The following is a 17,132-nucleotide window of genomic DNA, read 5'->3' on the forward strand; positions in this document are numbered from 1 at the left end:
CCGTAACTCTTGGCGTCGCTGCAGATGGGGCCAAACTTCCTCCCAAGGTCATCTTTAAAGGCGTCCGGACTCCATGAGACCTCGTCGTCCTAATTCTCTCCGCGTTTCCTTTCACAAAAAAGGATGGATGGATGGATGAACCAGGTGTTCAGCAGTGTATTTACCAGTGTTTGCCGAGGAAACCTCGTAACGAACCGTCGCTACTAGTGTGGGATTCGTTCAGAGCTCACCTAACCGATGCCGTCAAAAGCGATCTCCAACGGCGCAACATCGACGTAGCAGTCATCCCTGGAGGTCTGACCCCCGTTTTGCAGCCCTTGGATAAATGCCTGAATAAGCCGTTTAAAGATCATGTCCGGAAAAAGTACTTGGCATGGATGATCACCGGCCCATTTGAGTTCACCCCGGCAGGAAAGAAGAAGGCGCCAACTAGAAACCTTGTCCTTCAGTGGATTAAAGAAGCATGGCAAGAGATTCCAGAGGAGATGGTAAAGAAGTCTTTTAAGAGCTGTGGAATTTCCAATGCCATGGACGGAACAGAAGACGACGCAATCTACTCTGAGAACTCACAGGAACTCGATGATGATGAAGAAATGGAGGATGAGTTCGAGACGGACAGCGAAGACGAGACTGATGGCGAGTAAACTTTTAGTTGAAAGCTAATAACTATCACACACAAACAGTTCCTTTAGGAGCCACCAATTATGTAAAAGTTCAATGACCAACATTTTATCACTTGTTTTTGTTGTGTTTTACTATAATTTCTTGAAACTGACTTGGCTATAAGCCGAATCGGAAATGTCTATGATGATTTTCACTTTGTTGATGACGCTTCGAAGAAAAAAATTATTCAAAACTCTCAGCTATAAGCCGAACCCCCCTCTTCGGAAAAAAATTCCCAAAACTGAGTAAAATTTTTTGCAAAAATCGCTCGGCTTATAGGCGAATAAATACGGTAACTAAAGTCCTCAGCCTAACCCACAGAAAATGTCGAAGTAAGCCCAATATATGAATACTTCCTACTCTTTTATAGAAGAATAAATATGGCTGTTCTAAACTGTGTCGGGATCAAATCTTCTCACTTACCATTTACCTTTACAACAAGAAATTTGATTGGCTGTTTATAGTAGATCCAATCTGATTGGTGTGACTCATTCATCCATTGACCCATCCATAACATACCTGATGTGCCGACTAAGAGGTATTTTTTACAAAAAAATAAATCAAAAATTCATACAAAATTAGTGAAAATAGCTACAACAATTATTTTTTTGCAGTGGTGATCAGGAGAAAAAGGAAAATTAGCGAAAAAAATTTGGGGGGTTAGTGGCACTTTAAAGCTTTGCGAACAAATGTTAAATTTTGAGAACTAAATCATGAAAATAACAAATTACCGGTAAGAGGTGAAAAAACCATACTTATTTGTAATGTAACGCATAACACCTGACTGGTATGAAGATATAATAAAGCCAAGATTTCTCTCCTTTACTAAGGTTTACCATGAAGTTTGCAAATTCCTATGACTCAGTAGAATAAAATGACAACACAAAAGTTTATACATCATTCTCACTTTAATTTGTGAGAAACTATGACACAAAGCATTTGCCCAGTTTACATACTGGAGAAATGTAATGCTTACAAAATCTAAACATTTGCCGTTTTTATACTAGAGATGCATTATGCGTCTGGATGAGCTTGGGCAAACATTTGTACTTTGTCTGGTTATGCCTCTCCAGTATGAAGACAGGCACGAGACGAATTATGCATCAAGACAAACTATCCTTGGTTATGCGTCTTGAATGACGCATTACGAAAGATAGTTCGTCTGGACGCATAACTTGTCTGTGTGTGTAAAGACAGGCATTAGACGAAGAACGTAAAAAAATAGACTGTGTTATGAAAGAACCAGTGGTTGTATGCAAAGAAAACAACATGGCAGACACAAGTGATAAGGCAAGTGCGAAACTGCAAAATTGACAATGGACAGAAACAGAGCTGAAGTACTTTGCCTTAGTCCTGGCTGTTGTGTCCCGAACTAGTCGGTGCTAGGAAAGGATTTAACCAGATTGAACCAAACAACAACGATAACTTTATTCTGCCATGACAGCTTGTGCACGACCCTACAACCGAGAGGATCTGGGTTCTAATATATTACACCGGGAGGGGATCTGGATCTAATACACAACACTGGCAGACGAGAAACACGAGTTTGGTTAAAAACTAGACACGCTTGCGTTGAAGAAGACCACAAATTAAAGTGTCTTGAAGGATATAAAAAAGGCCTTTGAGAAACACATGTCTTCACAAGAATTTAAAGAAGAAAATGAACGAGAATGTCATGGGTCTAAATCGAACAAGGATTTACCTCCTTTGAGAGTTGATGTTGAAAGGCTTGGAGTCAAGTTTAAGTGGATGAAAGATCAATGGTGTGGATACACTGATCGCATCAAGAAAGGTAGTGGCAAGTCTCCAATTCAAGAGCCAGAGTGGTACAAAATCATTAATCCAATTTTTCTGGCATTCATGGTAATTTGGAAATTGCCTTGAAAGCAAGTGATGTTTTGTCCGATGCGGATTCATATGCAGGCAGCAACGAAGAGTAGACAGATACAAGTCATAGTAGTTATCAGGAAGAGGATGGTGAGGCTGATTTAACTTCAACAAGTGAGAGTGGAACCGAAGGTGCAAAAAGGAAAGCTTTAAAAAATGCATTGGACGTATAACCATTAGATCGCAAGAAAATGAGTAAGAAGTCAGTCCCAGGCCATAAAAGAGATTGCAAAGAGTTTTCACACTCTTGGAGAGTCACAGCAAAAACGTTCTGAAAGGATGATGGAAGCAGACAAAGAAAGGCTTGCTGAATTTCTCGCTTTTCAGAAAGAGCAAACTGAATTGAATAGGCAACATGAGCTGAAGATGCTTGAAATCATCATGAAATATTCAAATCTTCCATCCCAAGGAGTACAACAGCATCCTCAACAACGAACAATGCCTGTCCAGCCTATTGCACCTCTTCAGTATTACAACTCAATGCCATATGGCCATACTCCTCCAACTCATCAAGTGGCCAGTGTTAGCCAAGAAAGCCACATTTTAGCCATGGTTAGCAGGAATGATCAATCATCCATGACCTGGTATTAGGTAGAGGCTACTTAAGGGGCTACTCATGTTTACAGTTTGTCTGGTTGTTTACTTTTGCTTTAGCAGTACACCGTACTCCACATTACCTGACTTAAGGTGGCTCTAAACGGTTTCCAACACTTAGATTTTGATGGGTTGTTATAACCACTCTTCATCACTTGATGCTACAATCATGGTACCTAAAAGCTGCCCAATCATTGGTGAACACGTTGTTATCATTTTCGTGACACAATAGGTTACCATAGCAACAGTATGACCTCCTAAAAACACCCTTAATTATAGCTTTAAGGGTTTATGATTCAAAAACGGCACGGTGCAATTTTTTTATATTATCAAGTTTTGATAAGCATGATAAGACGCCACTTTTGGCAAAGTTTAAAAAAATTCTGTACTTAGGGTTCAGAGCCACCTTAATTTTTCAAAAATTTAAGGTGGATCTGAACCCCATGTACAGAATTTTTTTCAAATTTGGCAAAAGTTTCGTCTTATCATGCTTATCAAAACTTGATAATATAAAAAATTGCACCGTGCCGTTTTTGAATTATAAGCCCCTAAAGCAGTAATTAAGGGTGTTTTTAGGAGGTCATACTGTTGCTATGGTCACCTATTGTGCCACGAAAATGATAACAACGTGTTCACCAATGATTGGGCAGTTTTTTGATACCATGATTATAGCATCAAGTGATAAAGAGTGGTTATAACGACCCATCCAAATATAAGTGCTGGAAACTCTTTTGAGCCACCTAAAGTTGAAATTGGAGTAACACAAATGGATTAAAGGCAAGCAAACTGTCAAGTTAATACCTTATATATAAATAAACATTGTTTCTTATCAGGGATCAACTGTGAAGATTACAATACGTTTTAAGAATGCTTAATTTCAAACTTAAATTTATTAACATTGTATAACCTGTTTGCCATCAAATCTTCTTGGCTTCAAGTAAAGTTCAGTTTCTCAATTTTTGCCTGTGGTATTAGTTTGATCTACAAAATCAAGGAACTGCATTTCTTTCCCCTCTGTTATCCCACAACCAATTGCCAATGGCTTCTGTTGTTGTATTTCCATCTTCAGCTGGGGGATCTCCATTTCTAATCAGATTGAGCTCAATGACCTGAAGCCTCCACCTGGGGTTGCAGGAATCACTTCAGTGGATACAGAGATTATGAAGAACAATGCAAGTCATAATGATGGGGGAAATGTTGTCTAAATGGTAATCTGTTTTTTGTAGAGAATTCTCCACCGCCCTTTCAACATTCCATAGGCATGTTCAGAGACTACTCTGGCAGAGCAAAGTCTCCTGTTAAAATACCTTTGGTTAGTTACCCTTGTTCCCTCTTTGTATGGCTTTAGAAACCAGAAGTGGTTGGGAAAAGCTGAATCACCCACAGTAGTAAATGGAATCTCATCATAAGGGTCCAGATTCAAAGACCTGCTAAGAATCACCTGACCTGATTCAATTTCAGAATAAATACCACAACTTCTTAAAAGCCTAGAGTCATGTGTGGATCCTGGAGCACCCACTGCAGCCCACATAAAACGCTTGTTGTAAACAATGAATCCCATGTTTGTCACAGAATATCTTTTCATGTAACTGTAAAAGTTCTTAAGTTTAGAGCTGACGTAAATATGAAATCCAACCCATGCCCCTACACAAGGAAACTCCCAATTTGCCAGAAAATTTTCCAGTTCTTGACTCCACTCCTGCAGATTTCTTGGCAGGTAAACGAGTCTGTCATACAAACATCCCACAATGGCCTTACAAACATCTTTTTTTGTTGTTTTTTAGAGACTTTAATTGTGATTCACACTACTTACAAACAATGGTACGTCTACTTACACTATTTACCAAAGTAATACAACTACTAAAGTACATTACATTACCAACAAAACGTTTTTGTACAAGTCAGTTACTTACATGCTACTTACAATTCACTTCTTACACTACTTACAAAATACTATGATTACTGATGCTACTTGCATTCATATTAAAGTAATGAGCAACAAAATAAAAGATACATTCACATTAAAATAAAAAGGCAATAAAATAAGATGGGCATAATTAATTATACAAACATCTTGAAAAATGATGTGAGCAGTTGATTCTGCAACCCCAAAGAGATCTCCAACGGTCAAAAACGTACACCATGTGCCAGTCTGTAAAGACATAAAGCCAACTGGGTAGCAAGTGGAGAAGGGTGAAATTTCATGCGAGGGGGCTCCTTCTTGATAAGGTCTTTAATTTTTCCCAGAATATATTCAAAAGTGTCTCAAGACACCCTCAGCCTTTTCTTGAAAGAGGCTTCATCACAGTTTTGGTATCTGTTCGTCCACCAATCTTTGTTTCTCAACTCATCTGGGCCTCGCTTGTTTCTGTTGCCTTTTGTAATCATGATTGCTGACATAGTGGGTTCTGAAGCTTCAGTGTTGAAAACCATATCTCTGATGAAACGTTTCCTTGCCACTTCCTTGTTTATTTTATATTAGCGACTTAAAAACTCATCTTCTGCTCTCCTTTTACGGGAAAACAATTTTACAAGTTGCCACAGGGCCGCCATCTTAAATTTTACCACCAAAAACACTCTAGTCCCCATTCCTTTTTATTTTACCATGCGTAATAGTTTGTATTGTTCGTCTGTTGAAATTCGTCGTTATTTGTCCCGTCTTTCCACTAGACACGTAACATGAGAGATGCATTATCCGTCTGGATGGATAATGCGTCCTCTAGTATAAAAGCGGCCATTGGTGATGAAAATCGAGTGAACAGGAAAACTCTTAAATACACCCAATACTAAAGATATCAGTACTGAAGCAAGTTCATAAGGTCTTCTATGTTGTCTGAAAACATCAGGGCAAAATATTTACTTTTGAGCAAGATATTAGCATTTTTGTAAATCGGAAACACTCTTGTAAGCTGTTTAATTGGAGGTTCTGTGTATTCTACTTACCACCACATGAGGCAAAATCATTTGATTTGGGCAACAAAATGTAAACACTAACTACTTGCCAGACAGTTGATTGTCTGGGCTTCCAACTCCTCCAGTTTGAACACTTTTTGGTGTGCCAAAGCAGAGAAAATTCACTTTCTGTGAGTCGGAAATATATTGTCCACTATGTTATATGTTCATTCATACATCACAGACATCAATTATGGCCAAAACAGGGGAAAATGTTCAGTGCATGCTTCTCTTTTGCTTCGTTCTTTGATTCAATCACTCCATTCTCTCCTTTTAGCTTGGTAACCTTGCCTTTTTCTTCTTGGGGGTTCAACACAAATTATGCATGTGGTATTGCATCATTCACGTGGTATTGCAGCATTTGTGGAGACTTAAAATGGAAATTAAAGGGAATTTTTAAGTTCCCATTGAAGTCAATGAAGAAATTATAGCATCACTGTAGTGAATGCATCAAGTTGCTGCGAAATGTGTTAATTTTGACAAATATTAACGAGTTTTTCCTCTCATTTACCTATCAACCACACCCACATGGAGTTATGGGTAATTTGAATAATTCAGAGAAATCCTCAAGAAATAAGTAAGAAATGCTTTTCAATTGTATTTAGCATAATATCTGATAAAGTTCTGCATCTTAAAAGTGATTGGAGACATTTTTGAAATACTTTTAAAGTTTTACCTATGTTACACAAAAGAGCCTGGTGATCATCCTACAGGTCAGGGAACCCATAAGAAAATTTAAGAAATGTTATATTTTTTTGGTAAAGTCAAACTAAACTCATCCGGAGGACGACTTTTCATATTGTTGTTATCGTCCATACAATTTTTTAGTCGTCTTAGATGACTGGACTACTGTGAATATGGATACCTGGAGATAAGTGAATAAAGATGGTGAATTTTAAGCTTGGAAATGAAACGTGAAAAGTGATTTGATCAACATGACACGAGCGTGGGACAAAGAAAATATCTGGGTTCCTAACAGGAGTTGAACCCGTGACATCTTGAACACTGGGCAGGTGCTCTATCCACTGAGCTGCGAGAGCTCATGGAGAACAAGGTCATTTAACTGAGTTCATATCATGACTTTGACAGTGCTGATCCTAGCAGTATGCAGGACGCCTCATATGAACTCAGTTGAATGACATTGCTCTGCATGAGTTGTCATAGCTCAGTCAATAGAGTGCCCGACCAGTGTTTGGGAGGTCATGGGCTTGATTCCTGTCAGGAACTCAGATTTCTTCTTTGTCCCACGTTTGTGTCATGTTGATCAATTCACCTTTCACATGTCACTTATTCATTCAATCTGTTGATAAACAGTTGAACATAGGGAAATTGTTTTCTCTCTCTTTGACATAGAGGAGGTATTATTTCATTTTAGACAGGACAAATGTGCACAAAACTTATTCAGAACTGAGCAACTTGCTCAAGCAAATTTGAATTGAAACTCACAAGTAACCTGTCAATCATTATTGGAGCATTGCACTGCAATTGTACAGTTCCCATCAAGAAACTTCCATTTAGACTGTAATTAACACCAAAGACCTTCACCTAATTTTCATATAAAGTCAATACATTACAGTATTGTGCAAAAGTAATGAGAGCGAAATGCGCAAATTTCGTCCTTTGTCTCTGTGAACTTTTGAAAGTTTGCACGAAAATTCAAGCGTCTTTTCGCAAAGTCTTGAGCGATATTTCTTTAAAACAAAGGATGAACATTCGTGACATTTTAAAGACCAGAACGACAATTCCCTACCAGAGGGATAATTTTGCTTGCAGTATGCGAAATATCGCAGTACAGTGCGCTGACCAGTATCGAGCCATCAATATATCGTTCTCTTGTGAACAATCACGGTCACATTGAGGCTTTACTCTTCTATAAAATTTGCTGTTGTTAATGTGTTAATCCGTCTTTCATGGCAAAGAACGTAGAGAATTTGAATCCTTTGATCGTTTTCAATGACACGAACTTGCTAACTTAAGCTTTGCCACGTCACCGTGCCAGCAACGCAGGTACAAAAGTCGGACCGCTAGTCCGGGTAAGCTCAGACAAAAGTAAAATTCTTAAAGTGCCACTGAAACGAAATTTTTGTATGTGAGATTTTTGCTTCGTAATAAAGTTTCAACCTTACTTGGAAACACTGCAAACTTTTTTTCGCATACGGTAAGCGAAAACCGCTTTTTCAGCCGTTCGAAGTTGGCTGGTTAAGCCCAAAATTGGCGGCCATTTTGGCGCGGCCAAAACAGCCTAGTGACGTCACTGGTTGTATTACTCTCATGCCGCGCTGAAAATTTAGAGTGATTATGGGAGAAGAGATTACTGTTCGAAGCCCCCCCAAAAAACATCTTAAGGACATCGCAGAGCTGTAAAGCAGATAATAACAGTAGCCTTAGACATGAAGAGGTCGAGAGTCAATCCTGGGGCTTTCCAGTCTATTTAACTGAATATTTGCAGGATATTTTATGTAAGCAAGCAAACAAGTGGGAGTTCTTAGATCGCAAAATGATCGGGACTCTTGGTGAAATGGCCAGCACTCAATTAAACAATATCTACACTCATAAAGTAAAAAAGACATGAAAACAAGAGAAAGCGGCTTTTGAAAATATTATCCAGAGTGCTGCTGCACGAATCGCAGCAACAACGCTTCAAGTTTTCTAGTCGCTTTGCTTCGAGGAAGCCGGACACTTTGTGAGTTTCACAGCGGACAAGATTGTGCCACAGTGACCTTTAGTCCAATTGTATCTGCTACATCCTGCAAGTTATCACAACAGCAAAAATTTAAGAAACCTTCTTCTTTTATATGAGGGAGCGAATTTAAACTATAAAGGTAAACTAAGCTGCCATGACCCTACAGGTATGTTTTCAGGAAACGAGAGAAAGCGTGACAATGTCGGTGGCGAAAGGTCATATATGCAAATTGGTTCAAATTCCGTTTAATGAATCTTCGAAAGGAGTGTAAACTAGCGACGTTTTAACGAATTGTTTTGAACTTGGATACTATTAAATGAAGATCATAGACATAAGTATTGCTAAAGAACTCAAAGTAATCCATCGGCCGTGAAATATTGCGATCGGGAGATACGTGTAAAAGAGAAGTGAAATTCCCGCTTTGTTTACACTGATACGTATGTGACGATAAAGCAAACCCTGCTGCGGATCACAATTTTCAAAGATTCATTTTGTCTACCACAAGAACTTTCACTTATTAGTATCATAAAACGATGCCCTCTGTGTACAAAGAAGTACTCGACTCAAAGCTTGTGGACCATTAATAACTTCGTGATTGTGTGGATGGCTGATGCGCTTACGGCTTTTAATGCTGTATAGTTGCCAAGGATATATTCGAACCTTGTAATAGACCTTAGATTAACGTGAGAATCCAAATTTCAGAACCAGGCTGAAAACAGACGACAAAATATCGTGTTTAGGCTTCAGGATATAAAAGTTACCACAATTGTCTTCGAAATCTCCAATTGAGTACTCAAGATGTTCGAAAAGTATACTGAGCTGTTCTAATCTGTAGCATTTATTTTGGTGAATCTACGCTCTCTGGCGCCCTCCAACGTTTATGATGTGTATTTCCTGTCAAGGCTGGACAGAAATTACAGGGTAGAAAACTAGTAGGTATCGACAATATGAAGAATAAACTTGAATAAATCAAGTGAAAACAAGAGAGGATCTATAGCACTTCTTGCGTGAATACAACCAGTGATGTCACAAGGTCCTTAAACTCGGTTCCAGAGCCCGGACACAGTTTTGCTCCAAAAAGTCGATTTCAACAGCTAAAAAAAGCACTTTCTGTTAGGATTTGACAGAAATAAAGTTCACCATTACTTTAAGCACGTTTGAAACTATAGATTAGTATAATAAAAGAGAGTATGAAAATTTTGTTTCAGTGGCACTTTAATAAGGTCTTTTTGAAGGCCTACTTCACCTCAAACTTCATCCAAAGTGACATCAAATTCAGTGATCGATGGACAAGCAGCAGCTATGTTATTTATCTAAAGCCAGGTCTCCACATGCCCAGTCCCCTCAGCTGTTATCACGTTCGTCACGTTCTTGTCCGCCTGCCATGATGGATAGTATATTATTCGCAACAATCCCTCTTTATTTCACACTCGTAAATAAAAGATGGAGACATGCGACCATGCTTGAGCATGTTGGAAGTGCAAAGAAACGGGGTTAGGGAAGGAAAAGTGCAGAGATGTTTGGATGGCAAGTGCAAAAGGGAAAGACACGGTAACTGGTCGTTTTGCCAACGAGTCGTTTCGCCAACGTCCTACTGGTCAATTCGCCAATGTCTAAATAAAAGTTTCCCTTCACTTGTGTGTTGTCATTTATTTCAATACCTCACCTAGAATTATTTTCCATGCAAGAGCACCTCATTATTTACGATGACAGTTCTCTGCTACGCTACCCATCCCGCTAAGATGTTTTTTGTATGAACACTAACGGAGGGATGAAGCATAACTGATTTATAACAAGATCTGTTAGATCTTATAACCGCGCTTTTAAAATTTAACTGTTTGCTTAACACTACCGTCGGAACGCAGTGCACATTCCAAAGCAGTCATTGATGATTCTTTTCTTACTGTAGACATCACATCACTTGATCAACACAAACTGTATTATTACACCATCAGTGGTAGCCATTGACAAATCTCTGATGACGTAATGGTCTTAATCTTTGTAGAACTTTCTTTGGGATATGTATGGGCATGAACGATATGAATGACACGATAATAATACTATTAACAACAGCTTTCTTTCTTAAAAGTCATGATTAAATTTAATTGGTGTTTTCCACAAGTAAAGGGCTAGCAAAGTAGTCACACAAGTCATATAATTTAATAATAAAACTCTATCCCGACCAATGTATCGATTTTGGTCACTCCAGTGACCACAGATTGAAAACGTGACAGAAAAATGGCGTTACTTTCGACTCTCACCAAATTTGGACAGTGGGATGATCTCATCATTAGCCAATTACAGGCCATTTTTCAGTTCTTTTCGTCATATCCCCCCTTGAGAGAATTTTGCCAAGTTAGCTAATTTAGTATGCAAGCTACCGTAATGGCGGTCACCGTTGACGAAATGTTTATTTGCTCAAAATTGGGGCAAAATCTTTCGGAGATGGAAGTCAGGACATTTGTAAGGATACAGAAAGTAATTTGGGACTGGTTGCTGGCTTCTAAGGCTGAATTTATCCAGAAGTAAGCTGTATTTTCGTTTTCGTGCTGAAAGCCATGCGATGAAATATTATCGGCTTGTTCTGCTTTCTTGTTCTGTTTTTCTCTTGGTCTTTTTTGTAGCCCGCCGAGGCCAGTCTTTCGTCTAAATCAGTTGAAAAAAGTTCGAAAAAGATGTTCCCATTCAAGTTTAAGCTCTCAGGCGCTAATTCTGGAGTTTTTTGGCCGAAACATCGGCTTTGTTATGTTCGTGTTTTTCAGTTGCTATGGGCGACTGTTGCTTCCTTTGTTAGGTCAAGTCTGGGGAGTGAGGTCTCAAAAAAATTCTAATTAATTCTGGTTTTGTTCGATTTCACTGAAATTTTAACACGATAAAGCTGGATTGTTAAGGAATAGATTTACCGCCTGCTGATGTGTGGTAGCTATTAACGCTGAAGTGTTATATTGCTTTGAAGTCAGGGTTTTGAAGAGATTTTTTGCAAAGTGTGGGTTTGGCGTGATTTTGTAATCACAGGTTTTTGTTGATCCCGAAGGAAAAAATATCCGGAAAAGGTCATTTCATCGACGATTCAAACGAATATAAATATGTATATGTTCCAAGCTAAATTTCTGGTGAAAAAATATAATTTTTGACGAGCGCTGGGTTTTTAATTTTTTCCTGCGGAAGTCAGTATTGGAGATGAGATTTATTAATGTTTCAACAGCTTTTGGCAAGTAAACATCACAGGTTACGTGACTCAAAATTTGGCCGGGTGGAAGCTTGGGTCTGGTCGCCGACAAATCTACGAAAAAAAACCACAGGTAAACCATGAACCGCGCTCAGCCCATGGCCGCACGGTTAACAATCAATACAGCCTGAATGCTACTAAAACTGTGAGTTAAAAAGTCTTCAGCTGAGTTAAACAGATCCATAAGAGACTGGCCTGAATGGTTTGATAATAGTTTGGAACCTTTGACAGTAATGTCACAAGGTCGCGCAGAGCCTGGGTTCATTGTGGTTGCACCGTGAGTACTTTCACGAGTAGCATTTCTTGTTCAATGAAAACAGGTTGGCAAACAGACCATTTGAGCTTGCGAGCTTTGACTGTAACAAACAAAGTGATATCAGCTTTCTCTGGAAATGAGCAAGGTAAGTTTGTGAGAAAAGGCTTTGAGATATTACCATCACTCACAATGATATTCACGCTTTCATTGCGCACATTCTTGTTTAGCTCTGGCTTAATTCATCTTACTACTGGGAATCGATGGGAAGCTTAAGGAACAGCGAATTTTTGCTAGAAAGTTCGAAGGAAAATTCGAGGAGAGCGAATTTTCACTCGAAAAATCGGGCCAAATTATCAGTAGACACGAATTACTACTTGAAAATTCATGTCAACTAAAACAATGGGCAGTGGGAAAATTTGTTGAATTTTCTACAAGCTTTCGCGTTGAACAAAACTTTGCCATTTTTCGTTGAAAAGCCCCGAAATTTGCAAATTTTGTCGAATTACGCTCTCATTACTTTTGCACAATACTCTATTTACTCAAACAAAACACAATTAACTCTCTTAAACTGTTTGTGAATGCTGCCACTTCATGCTCACCTGAGGGTAGTCACAGTATTGTTCATCAGGATCAAGGCCAATGTAAGAAGAATGAGATTCATTACACCGATCTGCACCTCTTGTTAACTCTTGTCTATCCAGATTACAACCAAACTACAAAAACAAACAAAAGATTCTTCATTCCTTTGTTGTGATAAAAACACTTTCAGCATTGACTGTTGTTGAGGATCATGGAGCCATGTATGTACATGAAGTTAACTGTTACAAATGATCTTGCATGAATGTCTGATGCTGTGTTTTCAAGAGAGGTTACTATGGCTACTGCTCCCTGAGGGTGCATAACTTAACTGCCATTATTCTAGAGCAGATCCAAGGGCAGGGCTGGAAATAACAGTCGGTCATCATACATTGTGCGACCAAATTATAACTATGTCCGGCCAATTTCATATTATGATCGGACATGATGTCCGACCATTTCACCAACACCTAGGTATTGTCCATCCATAAAATTTAGTTAAATACATTCTTACAGTGTAAAAGGCTACCATAATGGTGACTACGTTTCTCTGTGTTATTTTCTCAGACATTATGTCCTTCCAGAAATACAGTCAAAGATCTGTGCTTCTATGACATTCAATATAAGAAAAAAAGAAAAGCAATCTATCCTTTTGCTTTGCTGTAAAGGGATTCCCTCACATCGGAAAACATGCAAATGGCTGATTGTGTTTAAAATCACCCTATAATGCATTGCAAACCCTTGAGTATTAAGTATATCATGTATGCCTACCGATTGTGTCTCTTGGAATGCATGAATCTTTTATAGACATTACATTAGCTATGTATACAAAATTGGCGGCCAAAAAAGTCTTAGGAATTTTTTCGTTACAGATTTTATGCATTGAGGTCTTTTCTGAATAAAATTCCTACTTGATTTTTATCACTTAGTTGCCAAATGGCTACTCAATAATTTCTTAAATTTTGGGTCCTTGACTCTGACAGTTTCAGCCATATCCTACACCGACAAGTCCACAAGTACATTTTTCCTAAAATGATTATATAGATTTGCAGATCCATCTCCCCTGTTAAAAATCCTAAAATAATCTCACGATATTCTAAAGAGAGGTAAACGCAACTATTAAGTTTATTTAAATTTTTTTCACATATCTCATTCCAAAAGGAATTAGAAAAAGAACAGTCAAAGAAAATATGAGAGACGGTCTCAGTAGTCTGATGACAGAAGGAACAGCTGGGGTCAGAAATATAGCCTATCTTACAAAGTAATTCATTTGTATATAGAATAGAATTCAGCACTTTATTCTGAAAAGAACGTACATAAGGTTCATTTGCAACTCTCAGTGGCATCATGAATGCCTCCAAAAGTTGCTTATCCTCTAGATTAAATTCTTCTCTCAACTTAGCCCATTTATTTGGTTTTTCATTTTTTTGCCTTATAAGAAGATGATAATAATCACGACACTTAAATTTTTCTAAATCAAGGATATTCTCGAAGTTGGGCTCATGAACATGCAGTTTCAGTGGAACTGATTGCCTTAGACCTGTCCATACTAAGAAGTTGGGGTTCTTCAGTCCTGCACCCCTGACGACACTGAAAGACTCAATACTTGTCATCTCATAAAGCAGATGAGTTGTGTATATGATATCATTATAAAAGAAATGTTTATAGAAGACACTTTTGCTGTCAATCCTTATTTCTTTGTTGTTCCATAATGTATACCTATGTATATTTTCGGGATCCTTGACTTCTCTTAATTTTGACCACCAATCCTATAGTTCTCGATAGAAAGTTGCTCAGATTGTTACTCGTTTGATATCGTAATTGCACTGAATTAAAAATAAACCCCCCTTCGTTCACCAAAAGATGATCAAGATAAGACTTCCAGAAACCAAAGTAATCTGGGTCGACTATTCGTTTTAACCAGCCTAGCCTCAAAGCCTTAACCATACTATCATAATCTAACATTTTAAGGCCACCTTGGTCATAGGGTGCAAATATTGAAAGTTGCATAACCTTGTCGTTACCATTCCACAAAAATCAAAAAATCAGACTATTGAATTCTTTTATGACTTCATACGGAGTACATATCACCGACCTAGGATAGATCATTTTTGGAAATAAAAGTGTTTTTAATTAATAATATTTACCTTACCATAAATATTTTTCCTGTACTTGCCAAATAAAGCACTCTTCAGAAATCACTCACTGTTAGCCGTTCATGTATGCACCCTAGAGTCAACTTTGGTCAGGAGCCTTTACCTCCCATACTAAGCCTAAGTCACAGTATTTTTACAGACCGGTCTATTTTTAGTTCTGGTCTATATGAGCACAAATTGGTAAGGAGAAAAATTGCGATCTCAGGTGGACATGTTGACCTAATCTTCTGGTGAAATTATAAAGTCTGTGCTTGCGATTGGTCACTGAGGTTCCTGTGGGAGGTCTCAATTCACGCTGAATGCAAACTAAAAATAGATGGGTCTGTAAAAAGGCTGGGACAGGAATGATTGGGGTAGTTGCACACTCCTAGTGATGGGCTCCTGGTTTTAAGGGATACAGTCAGCTGGAGCACATGCACATTAGATACCATTTCATAGCTAATTTGCATATCACAGAGACATGATCCATACTGTTTTTAACCAATTATGATAAAAATAATATCATAGGTTGAGCAAAAGCACACTCAAAAAACAGGCTTTTCAGTAAACGATTGAAAATCAAGCAAAACACTGTGAAGATTGAAGCGGATTTCTAGATGTACTTTGATTTCAGGTTGAGGTGAACTTTTTTCAAAGTGAGAAAACTAGTGTCCAGGTCATCACGGTTTCAAAGCTGACTGTGTCCCTTTAACGGTAGCATTCAATAGAAAATTACGTTTGCTTGAAGAACATATAATCAGGAGATAACCAGGAGAGATCGGGGCAGTTATCTTGTACAGTACCACCTCAAAATATTTACCCATTAGGACGTGGTAAAACCTTGTCTTCACCAAAGTGTTCTGCCCTGAATTCACCGCGGTGGGATGAATTCGCCAACCTTGTCCTGGACAGACATGACCGAACACTGTGGCTAGCAAGACGTGGTATACCGCGGTGAAGAAACAATAGAAGCTAATTTCTTTTGTTAAAATGTGTTTACTTTATACTGATTACTCTTACACGTGAAACGTCAACTTGGGCATCCAGCGTCTACGCCTTTTTCGTTGACAAAATGTCGTAGTACTGGTTGTAAAATGCACAAGCATGCCAGAAGTTACGAAATACTCCTCTATCAGAATCTTGTTAATTTACTTGGTGTATTCCTCTTTTTTTCAAAATACTCATATTTCATTAACGTTCAAAACAAACAACGTGATGCAAGGTCGCTTTTGTCACAGAACCGTTCTGTTTCCAGTAATTTGACGGTATTGCTCAGAAGATGTCAAGGTATTTGTTGTTTCTTTCACTTTTGCCACACAAAATTGACTAAGAAGACACTAAAACATTTCACTAATTCACCACATTTCCAACCCTCGTGCACACTAGCAATTTATTTTTTAAGCGATGATGTCACAAATTGTGACGTCATCAGTTTATGCTGGCACACAACATTCCTTTGAATGGGCACCGCATATTTGCACTTATGTCGCGCATGATTCACCCCTCTGTGGAAGGGAAATACACTCCAGGAGGAAGTAAATAAGCATTGTGTGAGCATTGTATGAGCACTGAGATATCTGAATTTAACTTATGTGTGTGGGACACGCGATAGGTCAAGGGTCTACATTAAACTTACGTATTGGTGAGCGTTGTTTAGGGCTGAACTAAACATATCTGTGGGCTGAAATAGTGGTGAAATTGAACTAGAATTGAAGAAGAGCATTGAAGAAGTTCGCTATGAAAGCAGTTGAGATAGCAGAAAGCAATGGAGAATAGTGTTACGAAAAGGTGAGCTAGTTGAAGGTTTTGTCTTTATCAGAACTGGTTAATGTAGCTTAGATTATGGTCTCTTTAATGCATTACAGAGCCACGGTTGGGTTACACAACATTTACATGAAAGCCAAAGAATACTCATGTCGTAAGAGGGAAGTTCTGGTTTATGCTGTTATTTACGTTTTACCTGGAGGCGACACAATGTATCTTTCAACTTTAAAAAAAAGTAATTCGCTGAAGAACTAATCCTTTTGCTGTAATGAAAATAGCTTAATATATAGATTTAGCCAAGCCTAAAAGCGGAGCTCTGGGCCGGGTTGTTCAAAGCCCGATTAAGCTAACCCAGGATATGCGAGAATTTTGATTTGAGTTTTGTAACTTTAA

The 17,132-nt window shown here is 38.4% G+C and overlaps 2 protein-coding genes across 3 annotated transcripts in view; both read right to left on the reverse strand.

Moving 5' to 3' along the window:
* LOC149115467 (uncharacterized) overlaps positions 1 to 17,132 on the reverse strand; it is a 309,029-nt gene that overhangs the window by 98,580 nt on the left and 193,317 nt on the right. The window lies entirely within an intron of this gene.
* Positions 1 to 17,132, reverse strand: part of LOC110050848 (adenylate cyclase type 5-like) — a 205,222-nt gene that overhangs the window by 59,567 nt on the left and 128,523 nt on the right. Inside the window, exon 14 of the mRNA XM_089284950.1 lies at positions 12,864 to 12,977. Within this exon, the coding sequence (XP_089141076.1) occupies positions 12,864 to 12,977 (114 nt within the window). The remainder of the gene's footprint in view (positions 1 to 12,863; positions 12,978 to 17,132) is intronic.

The sequence above is a fragment of the Orbicella faveolata genome, unplaced genomic scaffold, assembly GCF_042242905.1.
Source record: "Orbicella faveolata isolate gen_17 unplaced genomic scaffold, um_ofav_v1 contig_13, whole genome shotgun sequence".
Lineage (NCBI taxonomy): Eukaryota > Metazoa > Cnidaria > Anthozoa > Scleractinia > Merulinidae > Orbicella > Orbicella faveolata.